At 38.7% G+C, this 27,453-nt stretch overlaps 1 protein-coding gene across 2 annotated transcripts in view; it reads left to right on the top strand.

Annotated features, from left to right (window-relative positions):
* ITPR2 (inositol 1,4,5-trisphosphate receptor type 2) overlaps positions 1–27,453 on the top strand; it is a 491,082-nt gene that overhangs the window by 412,647 nt on the left and 50,982 nt on the right. For both annotated transcript variants that reach the window (XM_047741839.1, XM_047741840.1), the window contains exons 50-54: positions 6,668–6,832; positions 10,096–10,291; positions 14,041–14,133; positions 24,545–24,675; positions 25,773–25,938. In XM_047741839.1, the coding sequence (XP_047597795.1) occupies positions 6,668–6,832; positions 10,096–10,291; positions 14,041–14,133; positions 24,545–24,675; positions 25,773–25,938 (751 nt within the window). The remainder of the gene's footprint in view (positions 1–6,667; positions 6,833–10,095; positions 10,292–14,040; positions 14,134–24,544; positions 24,676–25,772; positions 25,939–27,453) is intronic.

Here is a 27,453-nt window from a genome sequence, read left to right as displayed (position 1 = left end):
GAGTTAGGTAAGTCCAGCTTATTATTAAAAAATACATTGAATATTGAGCCAGATTATTTGAGGAAGCAAATAATATTCATAAACTGGCAGCTGGTCCTCAATAAGATATTAGTTTGAGGGAGAAATCCCAAGTTTGATAAGTTGAAATAATAGCTAGACACTGAAAAAAAATTAAGTTAAATTTTTAAAAAATTAAAAAAAAGAAATAATAGCTAAATAGTGTTGGCTCAGAAATAACAAGCATTTATTTGGCCTCTGTTATCTGATAGGCATTGAAAATACCAAGAAATAGAGGATGTGGTTCTTGCTCTACAGAACATTTTAGAATATATAAAGAGATAAGGAAAAACATTTCGAATGTCTATTGGGGAAACCAAAAACATTTGGAGTTATTTCTCCTTTCCCCCTTAGGGGACAGGATAAAAAATAATCTCTGCCTGGTGTGGTGAGAATAGTTCCACTGTAGGAAATGACAACTCATGTAGGAGACAAGTTTTATACTTGAGAAGAAATATACATTGAAATGTATCTTTCTGATTAACTGTGGGTACTCTCATACCTCTCACAGCATAAAAAATCCATTTGCACAGCCCCTCGAAATGATATATTACAATTTGCCAGTTCAGGGCATTTTGACAAAGAAAATAATCAACTTTAATTTGGAACAAACAAATTGGATAGAATAATTATGAGTTTGATAATATAGATATGGATCATTTCTGCCTGTAGTTTTGATATTGTACAGATTAATGAAATGTCTTAACAAATAATTATCTACCTTAACTTTTGTCATAACAAGCTTATTACAAAACTGTCTGTGGCTTACCATTTCCCGGGGAGGGCAAGGAAAAAGTGAAATGAAAACATAGATCAGTCACTTTTTGTAACTTAGGATTTAATATATTTATTAATTTATACTTAAAAGTTTGCATTGTGTGACAGGTAAAGCCATTGGTGCTAAAATTGTAGGTATCAGAAGCAGGAAAAACAAAAGAAAATATCTACCTGACGGTTAAGGCTTAAGGAGAATCCAAATTCTAGACCATAGGCAAATGGAGCCTCTGAGTTTCATTTTTCTCATCAGTGAAATGAAGATGTTAAAGCCTCGTCTGCACTCACAGTTGTTGAGAAGATGGGTTGAGAGGATCAGTGTGAAGGTTTAGAGCAGAGCAATGGCAGTGATGATAGAATAGCAACGAAGGCTACCGTTTCTCAAACACCTAATACGTGAAGTACTACTTAATTGTGAAACATCGGTATCATAATCAGAAAAGGATTTATATTTCGGTTCACAGAGAGTTATTTGTTTCCGGACTCAGTGTCTTTTGTAATGTCAGAAAGTTGCTTTTCTGGAAAAGGAATCAAGTGGAAGGAAAAAGCTCAATCTGTGTTCCGAGCATCTAGTATTAGCAGTTTCTGTTTATTATGATGCCTCATTTATGTCATCTTCACTCATTTCTAGAAATCAAAGTTTTGTTTAGATTGCAACTAATTTCTCCATCTTGTCACAAGGGTATCTCGGTGTTTGAGATGTTTCAAAAATTCAGATGTTTTTCTCTGTTTAAAGCATATCTTAAAACGCAGTACAGTTTTCTTCTCACCATCTCCATTGCAATGGAAATTAACATATTATTTTGGCAAATACAAACACCCCTTTTTATAAACTTTAGATCACTTAGTATTTCTATATCTCTAATAATGATAATATTCCCAGTCACATGGACACTTTATGATCTGTTTAACCATTAATTTTTATTATTTAGATTTTTAGATATTTTTCATAATAAATAATGCAGTAAATACCTGCGGGAGATCTTTTAATATCTTCTAAACACTTCTTATGTATAATGTTTTTTCTTTCTGGTAGTGCCTACAAATGTATAATTTATTTAATGGCATTTGTAAATTATTTGCCTTTCTTAAAGTTATTTGTAGTGTGGAAATGTTTCCTTATGCTAAAACTTGGTCTCACCATTTTGCAGAGAGAGGCGAGGCAAGTGGAGTTTAGCAGATAGCTTTCTATTAGCAATAAGCCACAGTGTTCACATTAAATAGTGTCATGCCCTTAGTTACTTACCTGCAGGTAGTTCCCTGGGAGGGCTCATGTTACTGCTAATCTATAAGGTTGAGCCCCACCATATGTTCACTTAACATACACAAATTCAATTATATATTCTGAGACAAAACATTCATTCTCTTTCTCTCTCTTCCCCCTGACCTCTCTCTCACACACAAACATACATACCCTATTTTTCATATAATATGGTCACTGAATGCTCCTAACTAATTCTGATATTCAGTTGTAGTAGCAGGAAACGGCTTCAGTGCTGGGGGAAAACTAGAAATGTTGAATTTATTAAAAAACAGTATATCTTATACCACCCTTGTTTATTATACTGTTTTGTTGGCAATTTAAAAGATTTCCAGGGTGATGGTGGCCTGAAAATCTTGCCTTATGCTTTGACCATAGAACCTTATCCTGCCTAAGATGTAACACTACTGAAATGGAGATTTTTTAATGAAATCCCATAAATTTTAGTAAGGTTGATGTTGATAGCAATACAATAATGTAGTTAATATGTAGTTCAATAAATTCACTTTTCCTTTTCAAGAAATACTAGAAAGTATTTATTTACTTACTTAGTTACTACTGGCTATAGTTCATTTCTGGAAAATAGGTCATGTTTTCCCATAGGCACAGTTAAGATCAGGATAGAATTCCTGGTCAGAACATAGAACCAAATGAGACACCCGCCCCCAAAAAAAAAGGAAAAAAAGCATAACATAAAGGCAGCTATAAATTTCTGTGATCCCCTTTTTTAGGACATCCTATAGAATTCTAGAACTTTGATACACTTTACGGATTATTCATTTCCAGGCATTTTATTATTTTTTTTATTATGTTATGTTAGTCACATAATAAGTTAGTCACATAGTAAGTATGCAAAATCCTATAGAGACGAGAAGGATTTACCAAAGCAATGGGTGGCAGAGCCAATACTGGAACCCCGATGGCACAACCAGTGTCCTTCCATTATACTGCACTGTTAAAAGTCCTGCAAAGATATATCAATGAATTATGAAGTATATATGAAAACAGTACTGTACTGTACAATTTACCCAAATAATGAATAATGAATTTGATTCACTTTACATTAATTAACAGAAGAACATTAATTTTGCTTTTGTTTTCAGACGATCTACTAGTAAATCATCTTTTTAAAAGGCTGCTGGAGCTAAATACATTATATGTTTATAAAAAAATTTTAAAAATTATTAAAAAAAAAAAAAAGGCTGCTGGAGGGGAGGTGGGCAGGGGCCTGGGCTAAATAGGTAATGGGCATTAAGGAAGGCACTTGTGATGAGCACTGGGTGTTATGTAAGTGATGAATCACTAAATTCCATTCCTGAAACTAATATTGCACTATGTGTTAACTAAAATTTAAGTAAAAACTTGAAATATAAAAAATAAATAACTAAAAGATTGCCCAAAAAGCTTACATTGATTGTTTCCCTACCCCTCTCCCCACTTCCCCCCACCACCATCACGTAATTCACCCCATCCTCAACAAAACAAAACATATATGAAGTGCAATTTTAAGAATAGATGGAAAAAGATAAAAATATTGTGGGCCAGTTATGGTCATTTGTTTTGCTATTTGTATGCTGATTGGAGTCTTTTCAACACCAAATCAGAAGGGGCTGGTCTCTTAGCCACCTTGCCCAGTTCCCACGCTCTCCTCTCCGTTTATCACTGCCCATAAGGATCTTGCCATAGAAACAAAGATTGCCTGCATAATGACATTGACAAATGAAGGACTGGTTAGACAACATCAAGTAAGGGCATGAAAAGGGAGAGTAAGTCTTTGTAACTTGTTTATTTCCATAAATATCCCCAACCTTTATGGAATTGCTGTATAAAAACAATTTATACATTTCAAGGTCATGATGCAGACTTTTTTTCCTTTTTCAAAACTTTTTTCAAACTTTTTTTCCTTCCCAAATCATTTATTCTTGATTTTATTTTTTCTTGGTGTGAACACTTCAAAACAAAAGGACAATCTCCTCATTTCTGATCTCTACAGGAATAGATGATGTCAGTGCCAATATCAACTCCATTCTAGTTTGAGACTTAGTCAAGAGAACAGAGACATATCCATCAAAACCAAGCTCTAGATCAAGGTTCAAAGAAAATAAAAACCAACCTCTACATAGAGAAGGCGAACTTTTATTTTTTATGCAAAAATGGCAGAGGCCTTTTTAGGGAGAAATGTGTTCTTCCTTTTACATTACTTGAGAACTGAAACGTATTGCTTTTTTTTGAGAACTTGAACTCAACATATTACTTTTCCTGAATGTGTAGGACCTATAAATAGTTTTCCTGCATAATTTTTTTACAATTCAGTTTAGGGAAACAGAGATCAGTAAACGACATATGAACAATTTGTCATGAGCATATCATCCATCCTTCTGAAAATTTTTTACTTAATTTTCTTTTACTTAATTATTTTACTTAAGTAAAAAATTAAAATTAAGTAAAAAATTTTAATTTTTTACTTAAGTTAAAAATTTTAACTTAATTTTTATAGAACTTCCTATTTCTATTTTGTATTGATGAATATGGTGGGTGAATGAAAGCAAATAACTTAAATTTAAATAGTCACTTAAAATAATTCAAAGAGTAAAACACTATTACTTCACCTAGACATTCTGTATTTTCCCATTTTCGTGGTTGTTTATTATCAAATACCACACTTAATCTGAGCACCTTGTATATATTTCCTGAGCTTTTGAAATGAAGACCTTTTATAATATTAAATTTACTCTTGGTTACCAATCACAAAGACATCATTATACTGTAGCTATGTTAAACAATAACGTAAATATGTGATGATGAAACTAAATAGTGAAGTATAACTTTCTGTCTGACATTATTCAAATTATTCACAAGATGATGAAAGAATGGAAAAGACTGATTACTGAGAGGATCTCTAATTAGCACGGGGAAAATTGAGGAGGTTTGAACTTCCATGTTCTTGATTTTGTTTGGCTATCTTCACAACATGCAATGTTAACCCATTTCTCATGTATTTATTGATTTTAACTTCGGGAAGCTGAAGGAAATGTTTTTCCAACCTCTCAAATTTCACTTCTGCCCATTATTTAAAATCATTCCATAAGGCAGTTTCTTTTCACATATGAAAAATCAATGCTGTTGCAAAAGACAACATGTTTTCCCAAAGTTAGCTTTGGACACGTAAAGACAAATATGGTGCCACTAGATAACTTGAAGAACTCAGGAACACTTTAGAAAAACTGAAATTTGAAATCTGTAATTGTTTCCATGATGACTAAGATGCAATGAGTTCTTCAGTTTATAAATAATGCAGTGACTCTAGAACCAAATATCAGGCACTAAGTTTCTGATAACTGTGTTCTTTGGAAATCATTGCACAAAGATTTTATTTATTTATTTGACAGACAGAGATCACAAGTAGGCAGAGAGTCAGGTAGAGAAAGAGAGGAGGAAGCAGACTCCCTGCTGAGCAGAGAGCCCGATGCGGGGCTCGATTCCAGGACCCTGGGATCATGACCTGAGCAGAGGTTTAACCCACTGAGCCACCCAGGTGCCCCTGGAAATCATTGCACACGTTGTTGTTATTGCCAAAAAATCTCTGTGTACATTTCTATATTCCAAAATTGTGCCACAAAAGGCTATTTTAAATAGTGTTAATATAAATATATAGCACCAAGTGTAATAAAAACTCCAAAATGTTTATTGAATAACTACCACACATAGAGCTTAGAAAATATATGCATGCAGTGTGCCTGGTTAAGCATGGAACGGTCAGTTAAGCATGTGACACTTGGTTTCAGCTCAGGTTCTGCTCTCAGGGTCATGAGATCGAGCCCCACATCAGGCTCCATGCTCAGCTCAGAGTCTGCTCAAGATTCTCCCTCTCCCTCTTCCCCTCCCACTCGGGCTCTCTCTCTCTCAAAAAAATCTTAAAAAAAAAAAGAAAATATGTGCATGAATTTTATTTACTTTAACCCACTTACATAAGTATATATGTATTTTTATGTATTTAAATGCAAAAAATCTCTTTTAATGGCTTACTTGTTTACAACAATATTCAGTAGAGAAAGTCTAGGTCAAAAAAATCAAAGATAGATATTTCTTATTACATTTCCAGTATAATAAAAATATTACATCTATTACTTTTAATATGGAAAATACAATGAGTAGTATCTAAAGAGTCGTTGTACTAAGTGCTTCATATACGTTATGAATTGTTTAATCCCCTGAAGAGTTCTATAAGGGTCAGAATCCCTTTGCTCTGATTTTTCCAAAGACATTATCAAGGCCAGCTGCTGCACGACCTTGTGCAACAGTAGTGAGCGAGTGAGGGTTTACATTCAGGTCTGCCTCGATTGCATAGCTGGGGCCCTTAATCATCCTCCTCTTTTTTCCTGGAACTGCAAATGTTAAACTTTGGGATGTATTATGTATACACACAGATTTGTAAGCAAGGCCAAAAGTTACCAGACAAGAAAAGATAAAAGAAAACCACAGACTTGGTGAATACTAGGTTTTGTCAATGACCGCTATTTACATGAGTTTCGGGGATAAATAAGACAGTAAAATCTAAACTTTTTCTCCCTGTAGCTTTGTAATAAAATCGTATTTCTGGTGAGTTTCGTGGGCAATCGTGGCACCTTCACCCGAGGCTACCGAGCAGTAATCCTGGATATGGCCTTTCTCTACCACGTGGCGTACGTCCTGGTTTGCATGCTGGGTCTCTTTGTCCATGAATTCTTCTATAGCTTCCTGGTGAGTACTTCTCCATGTGGACAATCCCTGCTGGAAAAAATAACACAATGCTCCTGCTGCTTATGCTTTTTCCTTTGATTTTTTTTTTTTTAAGCAGGGCCTGACATTTAGGACAAATTATGTAATTTTTAGAATTTCCTAGGAAAATCATGCATTAGTATTATTTTTCCTCCTTTCCTCTAAGAACCCACATCAGCAATGGCAATCTTTTATTTCCTCCCTGAGAAGTCACCAATGACCCCACCACCCGACCCAGGCTTCATACAGCAGCTACTTTTTGGTTTCAGCCAAATCCTTCCTTTCCATTACTTTTAGAGATTGTCCAACAGAGTGTAGAAGAAAAAAAGTGGGGATGTATTTTCTTAGCCCTGGAATCATTGTACTTTATTTACAACAAATATTATTGTGACTTTAGAATGGCATATAAGGAAAAGGAGGGATAAACTGCCAACCTTGCAAAAAGACAGTGAGTTGTTTGAAATCTCCATTTCATATTTAACGTGTCATTGCTGTGAAGCTTATCTACACATGTCTGATTCATTAAGCAGAATTTCACGTTTCTTCTAGATGTTTTTGTTTTTTTTTTTCAGGTTATTGGTTTTACTTCCTACGTATCGACTGATTTATAGCCATAAACTAGGAGAGGAGGCTATATAAATACATGATAACATTTTGAAACCTAAAGCACTACCAGGTTAATATTATGATGCCATAGGAGCCGTTTATTTATATCTCCAACCCATGATGGACATGCAGTGGAGACCACTACCCAAAAAAATAATTCCTGATACCTCAGTTGAAGATGTAGAAACATTATGCTGACCCTGTCTGCTTGGCTCTCGAGGGACAAATCCGTCGGCTGCTGCTTTCCTGTTACCTAGCTAGCAAACCCATGCAGGAAGACAGAAACGAGGCAGATTTTCCATTTACTTGTCAAGCACTTGAAAGAGCCCCTGAGAAAAGTAGATTTGTCCCTTCTGCTCTGATACAAAGTTATCTTTTAGGTAGTTAAGTTAGATGATTCAACAATCAAAAGTAGTTTTTTCTGTTCCAGGGATCCAAATGAATTCCCTTTCTGCTCTAATTTACCACACACACACACAAAAAATCCATTTTTAAAAACATGTCCATGATATATGAAGTCCCATTACACTCAGCACTTTGACCTGACTGTGACATATAATATTCTGTAATGTTTTTGTGCTCCAACCTTCTCGTGTGGAAAATGCATAGGTCTAGTATGATAGATATGTACTATCAAGATTCATTAAAGAGATAATATGAAAAACACATGAAAGGATTTATTAAATCTTTTCAAAGGAAGCCAACTGAGAAAATAAAGGTATATTTGAATTAGTAGATGAGCTATTGATAATAGTGTTACTTTCAGTTTATGTTACTTAACCTTATTTGCCGGTTGTATTTTCCTCTTGTCTTTTATTGTTCTAATCTTACAATAGTGATGCTAATTTGTGTTCACTGGGTTGCTGGTGAAAAGGATATTGTCCATTTTGACACTTAGAGATTTAGGAGAAAATTACAATGGACATAATGCCAAAATGGCATTGAAACATATTTTTAAAAATATGTTTTATATTTTAAAAAATACATGATTATGTATTTCTAGTTATATCCATAAATACCAATCCTTTATCCAAAATAGTAAAAACCACACTCTAGATTTTCCTTTCAGAAATAAACAGAAAGAACGATTAATCTGTCCAACGTCTTACACGTTTTTGCCTCCTCAAGATTCCAATTCCTGGGTATGGAATGGGGCCCAGAAATAAGCATTTTTAGCAGAAATCCAGTGGGGCTCCTGAAAGCTATAAACTTTTAGAAACCATGCAGAAGTGACCTAAAGCCCGTTTCCAGGCCTTTTCTTTAAGTCACTGTTGAGCTAAAGTAAAGAAAAATCTCCTTTTACATCAACTAAATGCTTAAGTAAGTTAAATAAGGCAGTGTCGATAGTTTGGAAGTTGAATTTGCATTAATTAATTTGTCTGTCCTGAGAAATATTTACTTTGTTTCTAGAAGTTGTTGCTCCCTTCAGAAGGATAAGCACATAGCAAAATAGTTAAACTTTTTTTTTTTTTGCATATGATATTGATACAATATCAGTTTCCTAGGGTGAGCAAACAAGGTAATATGTTTATAGCAATTATTTGCAAAACTAGAATTAAACTGGAAAGTAACTCAGTACTCAGTAAAATTGAGTAAAAAGTAACTCAGTAAAACGGGATAGGCCCTGGTGTTTCTTCAGGGACTCATGACACTGGTAATGCATCCCTTCAATTAATTTAGAAATTCTAATCACTGCCCACCTTAATTATTTCAATTTTTAAAATACTGTTCATTTCCAAACAAATATTTATGCCTTTTTAAATGAATGTTCACTTATTGCTTTTAACCAGCTTTTGATAATATGACATAAACTTGCTAATTAATATATAATTTCAACTTAATAATATAGCAATAAATAAAATCATTCTTGGTGTTGACTCCAGAGAGCAAACACATACCTACATTCTTAACTAGTGCAGAGACTTTCTGCTACTAAACACAAGATGGATAATAACCCAATAAAGGAAGTGAAAATTAAAAAAAAAAAGTGATATATTTTTGCTTATATTTCTGTCTCCAAAATTACATACTAAAGTAATAGGTTTTGCCCTCGCTATACTGCTTCAGTAAGGAAAGGTGCTTCCATTTCTCAAATATTTTAAAATTTCCCATCTTTTCTATTGCAGCAGGCTGATAAAATTGTTTTAGCAATTTCACCCCTAATTCCTTGATTAAACAATAATGGCTGATGACTCTGTCAATTATTCATCACTTAGGTAGACATAATTCAGCATTTTCACTTTAGGTATCTTACATATTGCAGAGACAACTGCAGAATATCAGTGAGGCTAAAAATAAGGAATAAATACTTAAGTTGGTTAAGTACAGTATTATAATTTTTCTAAATTCAAATTTGAAGCTATGCTATTTCTGTATTGTACAAAATTGAAATTATGTTGGTTATGAAACCAACAGATGCACATAATGTGCTGTGTTAGAGTTATCGTTATTGAAAAACAGTTTATTAATGTGTTCCAACTGTAGACAACACATGCCTTTTGGTGTTTTTAAGGTATCGGTCAGGTTGTTATTTTTTTCACAGATAAACCAAAATGGCTTACATCTGTATTCGTAACCACTTTTTATGTTTATTCAGCTTTTGCACCACTGCATTTTTTTTTCTTGTTTTATTTTTGTAGCTTTTTGATTTGGTGTACAGAGAAGAGACTCTGCTTAATGTCATAAAGAGTGTCACGCGGAATGGCCGCTCCATCATTCTAACTGCCGTCCTGGCGCTCATCCTCGTCTACCTGTTTTCCATTATTGGGTTCCTTTTCCTGAAGGACGACTTCACGATGGAGGTGGACCGGCTGAAAAACAGAACTCCTGTGACAGGTATTGCTGCTCCCGCTACAAGACCATTCTCATGGCAGATTTGACTCATACACAGCTTAGGAGAGTTACAAATGAGCACGAATGGAGGAGGTGTTTCCTTTCATTCCTTGGAAAACGTGTTCTGGTTCACTGAGAGCTCATGAATGTGAAGGGTTCTTCCGCCATCCGCTGTCAGTGGGTATAGGAAAATCGTGATTTAAGAAGCATCATGTGGGCTCCATCTCGGGGAGTAATTTCACCAGTGCTGACTCTATTCCGACACGGCCAGCAACGTCAGTGAGGGATAATGGCTTTGGGATTCTCTTCCTCCTTTTTCCCGTCTCCCCCAAGAACATCTAGCATCATTCATAACCATTATTCCATATATGTTTGCTCACAGTACGTTGTATTGATTATACTTAAAGAATTGAAAATAGTAAATGTTTTGATTTGGAAACCATCAGGTAGTAAGAAATTGGATATGGAAAAAATGCTCAGAATACTGTCATTAAGGAGCTGAGTTCATCAGTATGTGTTGTCACAATTTCTGGATGACGTTTATTTCTGTTGTCTGATTGGTTAAGCATCACCCATTTACACTTACTGTGATTCCTGGGGTGTGAGGGCTTATTCTTTCCATCTTACTTTGAATTTTTATTCATCATCTTTTCTAATGGTTTCTTCTTCCCCCATGCCTACCTTTTGTTGTTCAGGTTAAATTTCTTTGTTACTCTTTTTCCTCCTCTCGTGCTTTGCTGGATACAAATCATAGTTCTATACTTTGCTGCTTGTTTCTCTGGATGATTCTGTAGCCTATGAGAATGGAAACCACAAAATGACTTTCCCCTCAAGCCCTTACATTTAAAGGTATGATTTAATTAGTGGTGATTTATTAACAATATTCTTTCTTGCCTTTAACAAACATTTCTTGATTATTAAATTGATGACATTTGGTAGTATCTTTCTTAGGCTATGGGATAATTAAATGGTATACAGAGCTATTATTAAGTCTAAGTGATCAGAGCACAGAACAGGAACATCATCTCCATAGATTCGGCTGTTAAACTTGAGACCAAATTTACATGAAATATTTTGTCACTATCTTTCCTGTTCTCCCTTAAATGTTACTTTTTCCAGAGTTTTACAGGTGTAAATATTTGGAAGAAAAGGTCCTATCTATAAATAGCCTCCAAAACTCCACTTTTGCAAAATTATCTGTGACTCATACACTATCTATTCTCAAAAATCTTCAATTTTAATTATTTGTTATTTACTAGGCATGATCACATTGAGTTATTCAGTACAGGGTGAGTCTGAAGCTGAAGCATCATGATTCCTGAATCCAAAGGTGTCCCATAGTTATTGTTTTATGAATCTAGGAGTAAGTATTTTTGTGTTATTTTAAAAGGCAGAGTCATTATGAATATATTTTTCTTAGATATACAAAAATATCTTCTGTCTTTTTTCTTACAAAATGGGCAACATTAGACCTAAATTGTCAAGACCTTTATAAAAAATATGCATATTTATATAAAAAAACTGTTAAATAAGAGAAAGCATTCATAAATACTACCAAAGTCTTGATTATGAGAACATTTAACAAAATTAAACTCTTTGATTCTTCAAAGATTGAGAATTTTTGTTGCATTGGCTGAGAATGAATGTGATACTGTTCTCTGGGAAAAGCACATTTGCTTTCATAATATTTTTAATTTAATTTGTAATGCCATCTAGCATGTCAGTTGGTAAATAGCATTAAGTTTATTTTTTCAAGTATTGAACGCTATTGACTCCCAAAGTTGAGTGAAATTATCAAGAATAACATGGCTAGCAAGTGACATCTAGAGTGCAGAAGTCCGCAGTTGCTCAGGGAGTAGGAGGTAGTCATCGGAAAGCCAAGAGACGGGAGACCGGAGGGGAGGTTGAGAGTGCCAGAGCCCAATCGCAGTGCATCACAGGCGCCTTTGAGAGTGGAGGATGGATAATTTGCAAATGGCATTGGGAACTGAGGAAAATGCAGATCCTACCTCTGGGGACCAGGAAGGCGGCCACTTGACGGGGTTAAAAAGCCCAGGGAGCTGGAGGCAGTTTCTGTTGACAAGTAGAGATCACAGTGTTTCTCACATGTGTCCCTCCTTCCCCATTCTCAGTGCCGCCCTCTAGTTTCCCATCCCCGTTTCCTCTCACCCAGAAGACTGCAGGAACCTCCTGTGGCTCCCTCTTCTTCAGCCTGTTCTGCTTGATTCATTCATTCTAAGCACCGTTCTGATTGGGTGTCTCATTGACTCAAAAACTTCACTGGGATCTGCCCTGGCTTGGTTTCAAACATCAGTCTGGGAGCTCAGGTCACTCTGCTCCCATGTCTGTGCCTTTGCTGGCCTCTGCCTTTTGTCATACAAACTGCATCTGGGATTGCCCCCCCCCCCTTTCCGTATGTAAATCCTATGTCTCCTTCAGATTGATCCTTCCCCCAAAAGCCTTGTATTCTTTGTTTTCTTTCTAAAATTCACTTCTCTCTCCTAATGCACTGAATAACATTAACTGTGCTTCACTCCCACCACTCCAGTATCATCCTGTCTCTGCCCTTTGGTATTCCCTAGTTGTTAGGTCTGCAAGGCCTCCGCTAGGCGTCATCAGAGCCTCGCATGGATCAGAAAGTATAAAGTAAGGGAATGGCCACCTGGACACACTCAGAAACCCCATCGCTTGCTTTCTCTCTCTCTCTCTGACCACCAGAAACCCACTCCAGCACCAAATGATGTACCCACCCTTTCCCCCAAATTTGGCCCAGTGAGGGGGCAAGGAGTGATGGTGGCAAATGTGTGGCCTCCCTTCCCTGAGTGGGCTCCGTCTCTCTCAGCTCCAGGGCTATCAAGGCAAACAACCTAATCCTGTTGCCTCGTCCTTCTCCTGATCACGTGTCCTAACTCCAGCTCTCCCTTTTGCCATGTCTGCCCTCATCTCATCAAAGAATGGGGGTAACCTTGGTGTGGTATTGCTCTCATATGCACGTGAATATTCCTCACCACTTTGTATATAAAAATGAACTTACTCCTGTCCCTACAACTTACGGACTTTCCTTGATGACTTTGTTTGCAACATTGGTTTGAGAGGTAGGAACCTCTTTACTTTCTATTTGTTACTAAGAAAAGCAACAAAATGTTTTATTAAGTTTTGCTCACCCAGATAGGACGGTTACTATCTTCTGTTCCATTCTGGCCAAGGAAGAAGGTGGTACATGAGCAAACAGGTGGATCTCTGGGAACTAAGGAAGAAAAGAAAGATCCTGAGTAGGATCTGACAAAAGATTCTTACATCTTTAAACCCTGCTCCCCAAACCCCCAACTTCATTGTTAGAACTGCCGTGACAGGCAAGTCTCGACCTGCTATAGGGACTGACCAGTGGCTTGGAGCTCAGGGAACACCAACTGCTTTGGGGGAAGTGTGTTCCTGGCATCCCAGGTCTGATCCATGAATGCACTTGGCCATCAAAACATTGTTACACATGGTGGTTAAGGTCTACATTATTATTAATAAAGATATAAGAAGCTTATAGTGGATTGGCCGTGAACCTATTCTCTATTTATAAAATTGCTTCCATACACAAAACTGTGTTCAGAGTTCCAAACCAACTTACTAAAGAAGACTTCAGAAGCACAGCTACATTGGAGTGGTAGTGCCTTTGATTTATGTGCCTTTATAAACATATGTTCTTTGCTTGTCATTTGCATATTTGTCTCTATACCATATTCTGATTTGTGTGTTCTCAGGTAGTAACGAAGTTCCTACTATGACTTTAACTTCAACGATGGAAACATGTGAAAAGGACAGCTGCTCACCCACAATACCGGCTTCAAATACAGGTCTGTGAAAAGGGCCCCAGAACAGTACTAACTTGGTACTTTGCAGTAATGTTTTTTTGGCGGGGGAAATGTTATTACTGCTAAAGGAGTTGCTCTAAGAATTTCATGGTGGGTTGAAATAGAATCACGGCATTTAGGTAAAAGGACCCAAAAGTTTCAGCCTAGAGAAAGGATTCCTAGAGAAAGGATTTGCATCCCCACCCCATTCCTTATATTATTTCTATTCATGAGAATTTATCAGATTTACTCTGTGGGACTGCTGCTAAAAATACTGTAACTATATTGCAAACCCATGCCACATGGAGACCCTTCTAATTATACAGCCTTGAACAAAGAATCAGGAAATGCACGGGCTTAGAACTCAAAAGGCTTGGTGTAATCCTGGGCTTTCCACTTTCTAGCTGTCTGTCTTAGATACGTTATGCAAATTTCCTGGATCTCGTTCAGATGGTTTTCCCAGAGAGGGAGGGAGAGAGAGAGAGCAGACAGAGAGAATATGATACTTTCTCTGTTTCCAAAGGAGCAAACGGAACCGTGCTCATAAAAAGAATTTTTTAAACTCTAAATTGTTCTCAATGGTTTGGAAACTATGGCGTATGTGAAATTTAATGAGCTGTAGAAGGAATTAGTGATCTCTTTCCAGAAGCAGCAATGATTTAGAGAGTATATATCTTTAAATATTTCAAGAGTTTTATATATTAAGACGGAGTGGCTTTAGTCTGTGTTACATCTAGGAAGGGCAAAATTGGACTTGGGGAAGATGAGGGATGGAAAAGTAAATAAGGCCAGTGTAGGGCTGGAGTCCTCTGTTTCCATCTGGGAGCACATTCGTCTGATAGTAGTGAAAGGGTGGTCTTTCCCAAGCTGCCTTTTTCCTTGAGATGTTGGATTGCTGCACTAGGAAAAATGTATCATGCCTTCTACAAACAAAATCTTTCATGCTTTATGACCTAAAGGGAGAAATACATACATGCACATTCCATCCCAAAGTCCCAGCAGCCCTAAGAACTGAGAACAGCTGCCTCAAAGACTTCTTCCCCCACTAAGGCCTGGCTAGCCAGTGCAGGCTCCCATATGACAAACCAGCTCATTCCTTGCTTGTGTAGCTTTACTGTGCTCTGCAATTTCTACAATCCTGTTCCATGCATCCTCCACTTTAAACAGCTCCAATTTCTGCAGCCTTCCTCACACAGTCTAGCAGTGACTCTTGATGTCACACTCCAGGGCAAGAAGCTGAGTGGAGTTATCATATTCTGGATAGTGGAATTTGGAATCACACCATACCCTTTACCCATATGTGGCTGACTCGGCTAAAATGCCTTTCTTCCCTGGTTCAACTGTCAAGCCATAATTGCCTGTCCCGTACTCATGTAATTAGGAGTTTGGGATTTCAAATATAAAACGACGCATTCATTTTTATGTATTTCTGCCAAGTAAGAATCCAAGGCCATCCCAGCTTGTCCTGGGGATTGATGAGGGGTTTCTTGGACTAGGTGATCTCTAGGTTTCAAGCCACTTCCTGTTCTCACATGCCACGGGGTTCGTGGTATCTTCATGGATCCTGATTCTATGAAGCAATATGTTTACTCTCTCTGTGTCATCCTCGAGCTGATAAGCTACAGAACGGGAATTGGCAAAAACGACGGCCCACACGGAAATGTGACTTGCCACCTGTTTTTGTAGAGCCCTCTGGGTAAGACTAGTTGTAACCTTTTGAAAAAGTCTTTTCTTTAAGGAAAAAGATGCCATGGAGACTTATGTCACCCACAAAGCCTAAAACATTTCCTCTGTGGCTCATGAGAAAGGAAAATATTACCAGTCTCTGCTCTGGAAAATTTTCATTAAAGCTGCTAGGAATGTTGCACAGGACAGTGCTAAGGACAAATTCTTTAGCTTGTTACTAGAAATATGCTTTCAGACCGACATAGTCATGTTCCATGCAATTCTTCAGCCACAGAGATCTCTGTCTTAAATAAATGATCAGTTAGCCCATGCCTCTCCATCTTTAAAAAAAATCACGAGACTCCTCAGAGCTTCCTTGCCAAAGCCCAGATACACAGTGTCTGTCACATCTCCATTCTGAGGTTAGTGTGAACCCTTACTGGCTTCCCTTGATCCCACCTTCTTCCCACACTATCCTTTTAATGATCCATTTTGGTATATTGTCTTGGGGAACAGCATCTAGCTCATTTGTCAGCAGCTTGCTGAATCTGTCACAGTCTCAAATTCAGGTCTACACATGCTCCTCTCCTGTTATTATTTAGGATTTTAAAAAATACCACAGCAAAAACTTGGCTATCATTTTAGTAGCTGGGTAAAATTAAATAGCTCTTAGGATCCTTTGGCCACCTGGAAGTTCAGTTTTTTGTCTCCAGTACTTGTTATCTTCTTTTCAATTGGACACTCTTTTTCCTTAACAGAGTGTGAAAAATAATAGGTTTTAAAAAAATGTACTTTCTCCTTAGCGGGAATGTTCTAATAGCACAGTCCCGAAGATATTGTGACTGTGTTCCTGCCTTACTCTTCTATCTCTGAAAATTACCTTAGAATTATTTCCTTTGTATTAAAGCGAAGCGAGGTCACTGTCAGAGCCTCTTCTTCTGGAGTGAGATCTTTCCAGTCATATGTGGTGTGAGCATATCCCAGGATGTGGCAGCCTCACTCTGTGCAATCTTATAAATCTTAGGCTCTATACAACCATTTTTGCTAATCAGCCAGGCAGTCTGCTGTCATTGTTTTATGTGCTATTACTAATTTTGACAGTTTGACCTTAACATTTTAAAAAATGTTGGCCTGCCCCCATGCTGGGTGTTCAGGATATAGTATTGAGTAGACAAACATAGCCCTGAGGAACTTTATAAAATAGTAGGGTGGGGGGAGACACAAAAAGTTATAAAATGTGGTGAATACGACCAGCGGTGCTATGATCTATAATCACAAGAGAGCTTGGCTGTAGGCAGAGCAAACAGAAAGGCCTTTCTGAGGAGGGATTATTTATTTATTTATTTATTTTTTTAAGATTTTATTTATTTATTTGACAGAGAGAGATCACAAGTAGATGGAGAGGAAGGCAGAGAGAGAGAGAGAGAGAGAGAGGGAAGCAGGCTTCTTGGTGAGCAGAGAGCCCGATGTGGGACTCGATCCCAGGACCCTGAGATCATGACCTGAGCCGAAGGCAGCGGCTTAACCCACTGAGCCACCCAGGCGCCCCGAGGAGGGATTATTTAAACTGAGACTTAGAGCATGAGAAGGATGCAGTCACACCATTCCAGGCACAGGGACCAGCAGGAGTAAGGGCCCTGAGGCATGTCAAGGATAGATAGATACTATTAATTATCCTCACATTATGGGTAAAAACACCAAAGGACACAAACTTTAAGTAAGATCATATTGCTAGCAGAATAATCTAGATCTCTGATTCCAAGGCCTGTTCTCTAGTCTTCTAAGTCTTAGTGTCTTCTAGCTAAAGGATTAATCTCTGTACATTTTTTTCTTCCCTAACCAAAAATTAGATTGTTAAAATTCTGCCTATCAAATTGCCTTTCAACTAGAATGCTTGGGTGACTTTTCTGTATGCATGCTATCCTCTAAAGGCAATTCTTTAGACATAAATATTCTTAATTATGTATTTCTCAATGGGTGTTGATCCACTCCCCCTGGCCCTCCCTGCCATTCTCCCACCTCAAGACGTTTGAAGTCTGTTCGGATATTGGTTTATAACTCTGAATACAAACTCATAAAAGGTTTCTCATGAAAGCCTCTACAACACATTTCTCACCTGATTTATTACACAAGGAACAGAACTTCCCTTTTCTCTATGGACAGATGGGGATAATTCTTCCAGGCTTATTACCCCTGGAGCAGCATCTCCATGTTTTTAGGCTTCACCTGAGCTAGGAGTAGGGGAAGGCAGGTATGATTTTCTAGTAAATCTTCCAGAGAAGGAAGAAGAGGATAGTAGGGGAATGTCAGTGCTGGAGGTGTGGCAGGGACACTGTTGGGAGCCAGAGCTGATAACAGTGGCTTCACACCATCTGGGGTCATTTCTAAATCAGTGTTTTGAAACTACAGGAATGCCTGTTATTAATGTACCTACTCTTTCCTCTGTGCCCTTTTTTGCATTTGTTACAGTAAGTGGTAAAATTCATCTGACTGAGAATTCCACAGATTTGATCTTCTAGCCCTTGCCACCTTTAAATCTCGGCCACACATAGCATTTAACCGCAAAGGTAGAGGAAAAGCTAGAACCTGGTGTTTGTTGTGCAGCATGGGTCGCTTAGGTTTAAAAATAACTTGTCCATGTCTAAGACCAGAATTAAATTTTAATTTGCAAACCCTATTGTGCATTTGTGACGGCCCTTGGTTTGTTACCTTGTGGACAGCAGGTCCACATTACAAAAGGCCCAGACCCATACACAGGAGCAGAATAACAAGCCTTGTGGTGATTGGGAAGCCCAGCAGCTGGTCCCCGAGGAAGCTCCAGTGGATGCTGATAGGGTCACTGTCCCAGCAGCCGCACATTCATTCACAGGGTAACGGGCAACCAACTGTGGCAGAGAAAAAAAATAAAAAGAACTTTTATTTTATTTGCTGCAGACCTACTTGACTTCTTAGACAAATATAATCACTTATCAAAGAAAAACCAAAAAAAAAAAAAATTAAAAACAGACTTTCTACAAAAGTGAGGCCTGTTTTAAGGCAATTTACAAAATATCATTATGATTATTTTCTAAGTAAGGGTCATTTGTACAGAAGAGGGAGGAAGTGCACAGATTTCTCACATGTATGAGCAATTCAGATTTAATATGTTTTGGTATTTTACTTTAATAAAAAAGACTGATGAGTAGCTGAAACTGATCAGCCTTGATGCCGCTCTATGTTTTGGCTTCCCACAGGGTGCCCAGCATTTTAAATTTCTCTTTCTAGTTAACATTAAAAAAAAAAAAAAAAATTTCCATAATGAATCGATTAGAATTAAAGTTTAAAAGTAACAAACAAGAGGTTTTCAATTGCACTCAGACTTTCAGCTATATCTCAGTGGCCATCTGAGCCATCTGTTGTTTCTAAGAAATCATAAAAAAAAAAATGGGTACTTTAATTATTAAAGCAGAAAAATAGCATTATTAAATACTCTTATTCAAGCATGTCCAATACTCGAAAAAATGTATAGGCCAACACCTCAGATCACAGCCAACAGAATATATTTTATCCCTTTCTTTATATAAAACACTTTAATTTCTGTTATGAATTAAGGAGGGTACTTTATTTTACTAATACTCAATTGAAAATGAGGGTAATTTAGTCTCCTCTTGTTCAAGTATAAAGGTGGCTATGTTAGAACTTTAATTTTCCGTTAAGATTTTATAGTCATCTCTCAGTAATAATGATAATTATGACCCCTAGATTTGTTACCCTTATGTGCCAAATGATGTTCTAAGTTCGTTACATGTATTATATTTAGTTTTCAAAATGCATCCACATTGCACATCTATTTCCACTAATTCAATTCTTTCCTTTCGCCTGTACGCAAGCATGCACTCTCACTTCTTTTTTTTTTTTTTTTTTAAGATTTATTTAGAGAGAGAAAATCTCAAGCAGACTCTGCTGAGCGTAGAGCCTGGTGGGCAGGGCTCAGATCTCACAACCCCGAAATCGTGACCTGAGCGGAAACCAAGGGTCTTAATGCTCAAACCAACTGACCCATCCAGGCACACCCCTCTCACCCCTTTTAAAACCACCTGATTTGGGGGCGCCTGGGTGGCTCAGTGGGTTAAAGCCTCTGCCTTCAGCTCAGGTCATGATCCCAGGGTCCTGGGATCGAGCCCCACATCGGGCTCTCTGCTCAGCAGGGAGCCTGCTTCCTCCTCCTCTCTCTCTCTCTCTGCCTGCCTCTCTGCCTACTTGTGATGTCTGTCTGTCAAATAAATTTTTAAAAAAATCTAAAAAAAATAAATAAATAAAACCACCTGATTTCATCGTTACTGCCTTGCCACTATTTGCTAGCCCATTATTTGTTCTTGTACCTGAAACCTCCTTGCTTCCTCAGTTTGAACCACCTTCTGCACTCTTGTTACCCACCCACACAAACTGGTCTCCTCCTTTTCAGGACCAGAGTTTCAGATATAACAAGTGGCCTGAACTCTCTCCTTTTGCACCAACCGTCTTCTGTTTCACTATTGGCCATATTCCTGTCGTTTCCTGAAGACCTGAATCTTCACTCCAGACACCTTTTCTTGCTTCTCATGCGTTTTGACTCTTCCCGTAATGGTTACATTTTTTTTTTTTTTGGCATCTTCTCCATCTTTACATTATTTTCTTCCTGAATTTTGGATCACAGTACTCTCCTAGCTCTCTTGTGCTCTCTAGCTTTAAAAATGTTTTCTCACCTTCTCGTCCTCCAGTCATCTGGTATTCTTTCCTTGTCTTCATCACAGCACCTTGCACCCAGCTCCTCCTCCTCAGTTGCCCATATCTGTGGCCTCATGGGACCCTCCATTCCTGAGTCAGCTCTGGCCGGAAGCTCCAGCAGGATGTATAACACGGCCTTCTCCCTCAGGCCTAGCGTCCTGCTGGCTCCTGTTCATCTATCCTTTCCATTCTCATGGAATGGAAATGTGTGATGAGCCTGGTTGAGGCTCATCACACATTATGCCTCCTAGGTGGTCTTTGTACCTCCAGTCATTCTCTCCTCTTCCATTCACCTACTGTATCACCCCCAGATTACTCATCAGAAATCACTGCTTTGAATATTTCCTCTCCTACCCCCAACTCGAGATTTTCATGATGCTCCATTGCCTGCCAAAGAAAACCCAGATTCGCACAGATCTCCCAGTTTATCTCCCCAGCTTTATTTTCCACTCTTTTACATGCTGGCTTATTTGATATTCATCGTATAAGAAAAGAACTTGCTCGCTGCCCTACCATGGCAATGCCTCTCCACTGATGTTTTAATCCATTGACTACTCAAGACAAAAGTCAGAGTCTACATTAGAGGTACTCCCCACTCATTATCCCTAGTATTAAATGTTTTCTCTCTATTCTGATCTCTTTGCCCCACTTCTGTGGCTATAATCACATGTTAATTTGTCTTGTATTTAAGTAAATGTTTTATCTCATACTGTTTCATTAGCTAGATGACAAACCACCTTGCTCCTGTTTGAAGTTCTCCAGCGACTCCCCTTGGCTTTCAGGATCAAGTTCAAGCTCTTTAGCTGGGACTATGAGTCTCTCCATAATAAACAGCTCCCTCCCTGTTTCTCTTCTCACACTTGTCTGCAGGCACCAAAGGCCTAGTCATTTTAATGCACCTGCAGTTCCTCAAACGCCTTCGCTCATCCTCTTTTCTCTGCCTAGAATGTCTTACTTTGCTGATATTACTGGCCAGGCATGCGTCTCTTTCCACAGTCACCTCAGGCGCCACCTCCTTCAAGATCCTGTTCCTGATGTGCCCCCGTCCACGAGACACACACTGTCCTGGGTGCACAGTATCCTGGGATAGGGCATTGCTTTTGTTCAACAGCTGACCAAACTTCCCTAGGAAACCATAAATCTCCTAGGGGCTGCCACACTTCCCTCTTCCCACCTGTATACCTAGCACCTTGTCCTGGGTCTGTGGAGACGTGCGATTACGCAGGTTTGGCATGGGGAAGGCCAGCTGGTTATGTAGGTAGGTCTCCACAAGGTGGCATTTGCTTAGTTGAATTTACTATAACTCAGGGCCTGGCTTTTAGGCTGCAGGCCTGGGAACTTGGCTTAATGTATTGCAAGTAAATCCATCTCTGGACAACAGAGCCTTATTCACCAAACTCATGGAGACTCCTGTAGAAAACAAGCATGGCCGACACCCCGATTCTTACAGAGTGTGCTGACTGGTTGGTTGCTGTTACTGACCTGACCTGGGCATTTTCTCCCCCTGTGTACGTGCCACACGGAAAGTCTATACTCTCCTTTATATATTCATAGCCCATCTGTTTTAATTCTCAATGACTAATCACATGAATTGTGTGTGGATTTTACTAGCTCACCTGTTAACGAATGAGCAACCTCATTTTTAAATTCTCAGGGCAAGATGGAGGACTTTTGTGTGGCTTCTATGTGCTGACTAACCTGGCACATAATTAAGTCTTTAGTAAACATTTAGGTGATGTGACCAGGTAGTTGCTGATTGAATATATGAATGCAGATCCTGCCACTAGATATGAGATTGCTTTGACTGAACGTCTAACCATGGCTAAGTAGCATAAAGACCTATTCCCTATGACCTCTTCCCAAAAACCATATTTCTCTGTAAGAATGCCTTTAATTCTCTTATGTATTTTTTTTTAAGATTTTATTTATATTTGACAGAGAGAGAGAGAGCACAAGTAGTCAGAGCAGCAGGCACAGGGAGAGGGAGAGGGAAAGGCAGGCTCTCCACTGAGCAGGGAGCCAGATGTGGGGCTCAATCCCAGGACCCTGGGATCATGACCTGAGGCGAAGGCTGCTGCTCAACTGACTGAGCCACCCAGGTGCCCCTACGCATTTCTAACCAGCTTTCTTCATGTTCTTCCTAGCCACCACGTTAGAACGCACCTTCGGGTGTCGGGAGCCTAACTAGCATGTTGCAGAGTGAGCTTTCTCTGCCTGCCTTGTCTCCTCTGCTGTGCTGCCCCCACAAGCCTCACCTCTTCCCCATTTGTCCCTCCTCCAAAGGCACCTTTATTTCCTCTACTTTCTAAATCAGAATGTGCCTTGAGGCTCACCTCTAAGGTAAGTGTCTGCACAGCCTCGGCTGCTAGCTTTGATGCTGCAACTTCATGCTTGCCCATCTCTGACTTCCGCCCTCCTCTTGAGGTATATATTTATGTTTTAAAAAGAAACCGCTCTGAATAAAGTGAAAATATCAGGATCCTCCCATCCATGTGAAGTTAAAATAAAGTCAGTTCACAAGAGGAAAATCAGCCTCCTTTTTGTAACAAAGTACCAAACAGGCAGTTGGTCGTGGATCATGTAGACAAAATTAGACTGTTTCTTTTCTTTTCTTTTTTCCCCCCCTTTGGTTGTTTTCATATTTGCACCCATGGTTACACAATTCCAAAATTCGACACCACTACGGTTCTCTGACCTTGTAACGAGAAAAACACATTTCTACTCACTTACCAATTTTAGGAAATCCTGATTCTTTATTTTTTTTAAGATTTTACTTATTTTTTTATTTTAGAGAGAGAAGGTGTTTGCAAAGTGGGGGAGGAGCAGAGATCAAGGGAGTACGGGGTGGGGAACATCTCAACAGACTCTACACTGAATGCAGAGTCTGATGTGGGGCTCCATCTCATGACCCTGAGATCATGACCTGAGCCGAAACCAAGAGTTGGACACTCAACCAGCTGAGCCACCCAGGTGCCCTAGAAATCCCGATTCTCATATAATATGAACTTTTCACTATTTTAAATGACTGGGGAATTATTACCAAGTTTACCTATAAACCAAATAAGGGCAGGAATTTTTTTGTCACATTATATCTTTTCTGTCTCCTTGTTTCACCCTAAATATTTTCACATAAGTACATTCACATAAAATAAACTGTTCACATAAATATATTGTTCTTCTTGTCACTGCTCAATGCGCATCATTAAAAGAGCTTAGATGCTTAACCAAATGAGAGAATATCTGCCGTAAATTTTTAAGCACCTACCATGTGTTTGCTAATCTCTGTGCAATGTTTCACATATTCTAAATATAATCTTCTGAAGGGTTTCATCCTTAATTATACTCCCCATTTTACAGATGAGTATAGTGAGGTCAAGTGACTGCCCAAGTCTCAGTTATGGGACAGAGTAGAATTTGGAGCCACGCCCATCTGGCTTCCTTGTGCGTGCTCTTTTTCTTGCAGTATCTTTGCTTCCTGGGTGAGTGGACTGTCTTCCTGAGGTCTTACCACAATCTCCCTGCACTACAACAATGCACAGGGCAGACGAGCTTTCTTATATATTGTCCTTTCCGTTCTGCCATTTTTCACTCTTGGAAGAAAACAAATATTTCAAAATACTAGTGTGTGGGCTTCTCAGCCTGTGTCAGTCATGGGCTACAAGTCGAATATGTGTTATGTGCTTCAAAACATTGTGTCATGACACAGTTATAAAGGAATGGCTCTTTGGATGTAGACAGGAGCATATTTAAAACAGGAGTTTTCTGGGATGCCTGGGTGGCTCAGTTGGTTGGATGACTGCCTTCGGCTCAGGTCATGATCCCAGAGTCCCGGGATCAAGTCCCGCATCAGGTTCCCAGCTCCACGGGGAGTCTGCTTCTCTCTCTGACCTTCTCCTCACTCATGCTCTCTCTCACTGTCTCTCTCTCAAATAAATAAATGAAGTCTTTAAAAAAAAAAAAAAACAGGAGTTTTCTGCCTGGTTTAACTCGTGTGTTTTTACAGCTGATGAAGAGTATGAGGATGGAATTGAAAGGACATGTGACACTCTCCTCATGTGTATCGTCACTGTCCTGAACCAGGGCCTTCGGAATGGTGGCGGTGTGGGAGACGTTCTCAGGAGGCCATCGAAAGATGTAAGCTGGAGAAAAAAATATCTTTTCAAGGAGAACATAAGCATTCTTAAAATTTTCTTAACAACATCTACAGCACAATTTTGTTTGCTGTACCTCTGTGTGATTTGCTTTAAGTGTATAATGGTGGCCATTAAAAACCAATTAATTGTATACTAGAACTACACAGAAATAGCTCATGTCCTAAAAGATCAATGTCTGTTAGTAGGGTTATGAAAAGTTTCCAAGTTTGAACTTTGTATTATGTTACAGCTATGAGATCATGACTACCAACTTAGTAGAGGAGTTAATTGTGACATAAATAACAGGAAGTAGGCTGCCTCTTGTGTCTCAGGCTTCTCAGGAGTGAAGATTTACTCTTTGCCTCTGAATGGTAATAGCGGCCATTCTTTATCCTTGATGAATACAAAATTTGAACAAATTCTAACATGATTTCATATATTAAAATGACAAGGCTAAAAAATTTCTCATTTGCTGCAAAAGCTCAAACTCCAGGCAGAAGGCTTGAAAAATCCGAGTCCTGCGACAGGCCAGCTGTGGCTTATTGTCAGTCATCTAAGGGTTCCTCGTCTATGAAACGGCTGGATTGCAGCGTCTCTGATGTGTGTTTTTTAATACTGCCCTTCAGGTGGAAGTAAGCTAGAGCTGTCTGTACTTAACCCTATAAGGCCAAGAACAAAATCTACTCTAGAAATGGACGAAGCATTAGGTCCTTCTCAGCTCCAAACGGCTGACCTTGGGAATTTCTACTTGTCTACCGTTGGTGCGGCTTCTGGGATAGGGTCCCGATGTGCCAAAATGCATTAAGCAGAATGATATAGTACAGTGGTTTTTAATAAAACGTACGTTCCCCCATTGGTGGGAGGGGTATAAGTCCTGGAGAAGGGAAGGTGCTCTGGGAACAGATGTGAAGTGTATCTCACAACACTTAAAGGAAAGAAAATGAAGACAGAAAGTAGGTCTTATTTTTTCCAGCTCGGAGCACTATTTATATTCATTCAGTAAACAGACACTGAATGTATTCTCTCCTAGACCATGTGCCAAATCAGCGTACCTTGAAAATATGTATACATATATGTTCTTTAAAATTTTTATTTCAGGAGCCTTTGTTTGCTGCCCGAGTGGTGTATGACCTTCTTTTCTATTTCATTGTCATCATTATTGTCCTAAACTTGATTTTTGGTGTTATCATTGATACTTTTGCTGATCTCAGAAGTGAAAAACAGAAAAAAGAAGAGATTCTAAAGACAACCTGCTTCATCTGTGGTAAGTGGTCTCAAGGTACTAAAATAATGGGTGAAGAAACTGTCCAGGAGGAAGGAGGGGCTAGAGTGATTTTTATTTGTCATGCTTTGGGAAAAACAATTTCAAAATGAAAGCTGGACAAAAATTATGTAACCAAGCAGAAGACTAGGGTTCTCTGCTTCCAGAAATAGAGTGATATCCGAAAGTTATCTTGTCATCATTTCTGCGATTTGTATGATTCTCTGACTGTAGAATGTGTTGCAAAATTTCAAAAGGTTATACCAACTGGCAAACAGATTTTTAATCACAATAACATATTGATTAAATGACAGGATGATTTTTATTTTATTTTGTTGGATTATGAATCCACAGATGATTTTTCTAGCAGCTTGGACTTATGTTCACTGTACCTTCTCTCAGTTTTTCATCTCTCTCTCTCCCTCTCTCTCTCTCTCTCACACACACACACACACACACACACACACACACAGCATGCCCTCCTTCTCTTTCCCCATTGTTAGTTCTCAGACTCACCCAGCTCTCTACTTGTCCTCATCATTCCCTTCTGCTCTACCATCTTCTTAATATTCTTCAGCCCTTCGGTAGTCTCTGCAGCTGACCTAGCATTCTGGAGTTCTTCCCTCTCTTTGAATAATCACCAAGTCCAGGTTATTCTCACCATCTCTTTCACCACATTGAGCTGAAGAATCTTTTGTTTAAAGTCACATAACAAGCATAAGGGCTTCACTATAATATTATTCTACATAACTCAAATTGGACTTCAGTAAATCCCATTCTCTCTTGATTCCCCTTTTGTCAACTGTCTCATTCTCCTAATGGAGAATTCCTCCAACACTCAGACATGTACCCAGTACTAACCTGTAACAATGAACTGTATTCCAGTGAAACAAACATGAGTTGGACATGCCCTTCTTCAGAGTGTTCACAATCTATTGTGGAATACAAACACAGTTAAGTGTCATTGCTATCTAGTGTATTAAGAGACATGATAGAGAAGTTCGGAACCCCTTCAGGTTGTAGTGGGGACAGTCAGGAGAGGCTTTTAGGAGAGATGGTCACTGAATTGATGGTAAAGATGGAAGGTATCTAGTCATACTATATTGTGTAGAAGCAGGGTGCCTGAGTGGCTCAGTGGGTTAAGCATCTGCCTTTGACTCAGGTCATGATCCTGGGGTCTTGGGATCAAGCCCCACTTTGGGCTCCTCACTCAGTGGGGAGTCTGTTTCTCCCTCTGCCCTTCCCCCTGCTCATGCTCTCTCTCTCTCTCACATAAATAAATCAAATTTTAAAAATAAAATAAAATAAAATAAAGTGGGTAGAAGCAGAGGGACCATCCTAAGAACAGGCATGAAGAGAAGAACAGCACAATGGGAGTCCTCAGTTCCTATAAGGAGCTCAGTGTTGCTGGAACATGAATTTCAGTGCAGTCTGTGCCCCGAGAAGAGGGTCACCAGGACATGGCCTTTTATGTTAAAATAACTTGGACTTTGTCCTGTAGACTTACAGAGGAGCTGA

Source organism: Lutra lutra, chromosome 8, assembly GCF_902655055.1.
Source record: "Lutra lutra chromosome 8, mLutLut1.2, whole genome shotgun sequence".
In the NCBI taxonomy this organism is placed as follows: Eukaryota; Metazoa; Chordata; class Mammalia; order Carnivora; family Mustelidae; genus Lutra; species Lutra lutra.
The sequence above is the reverse complement of the archived record's forward strand: the minus strand, read 5'-3'. Positions and strand labels throughout refer to the sequence as shown.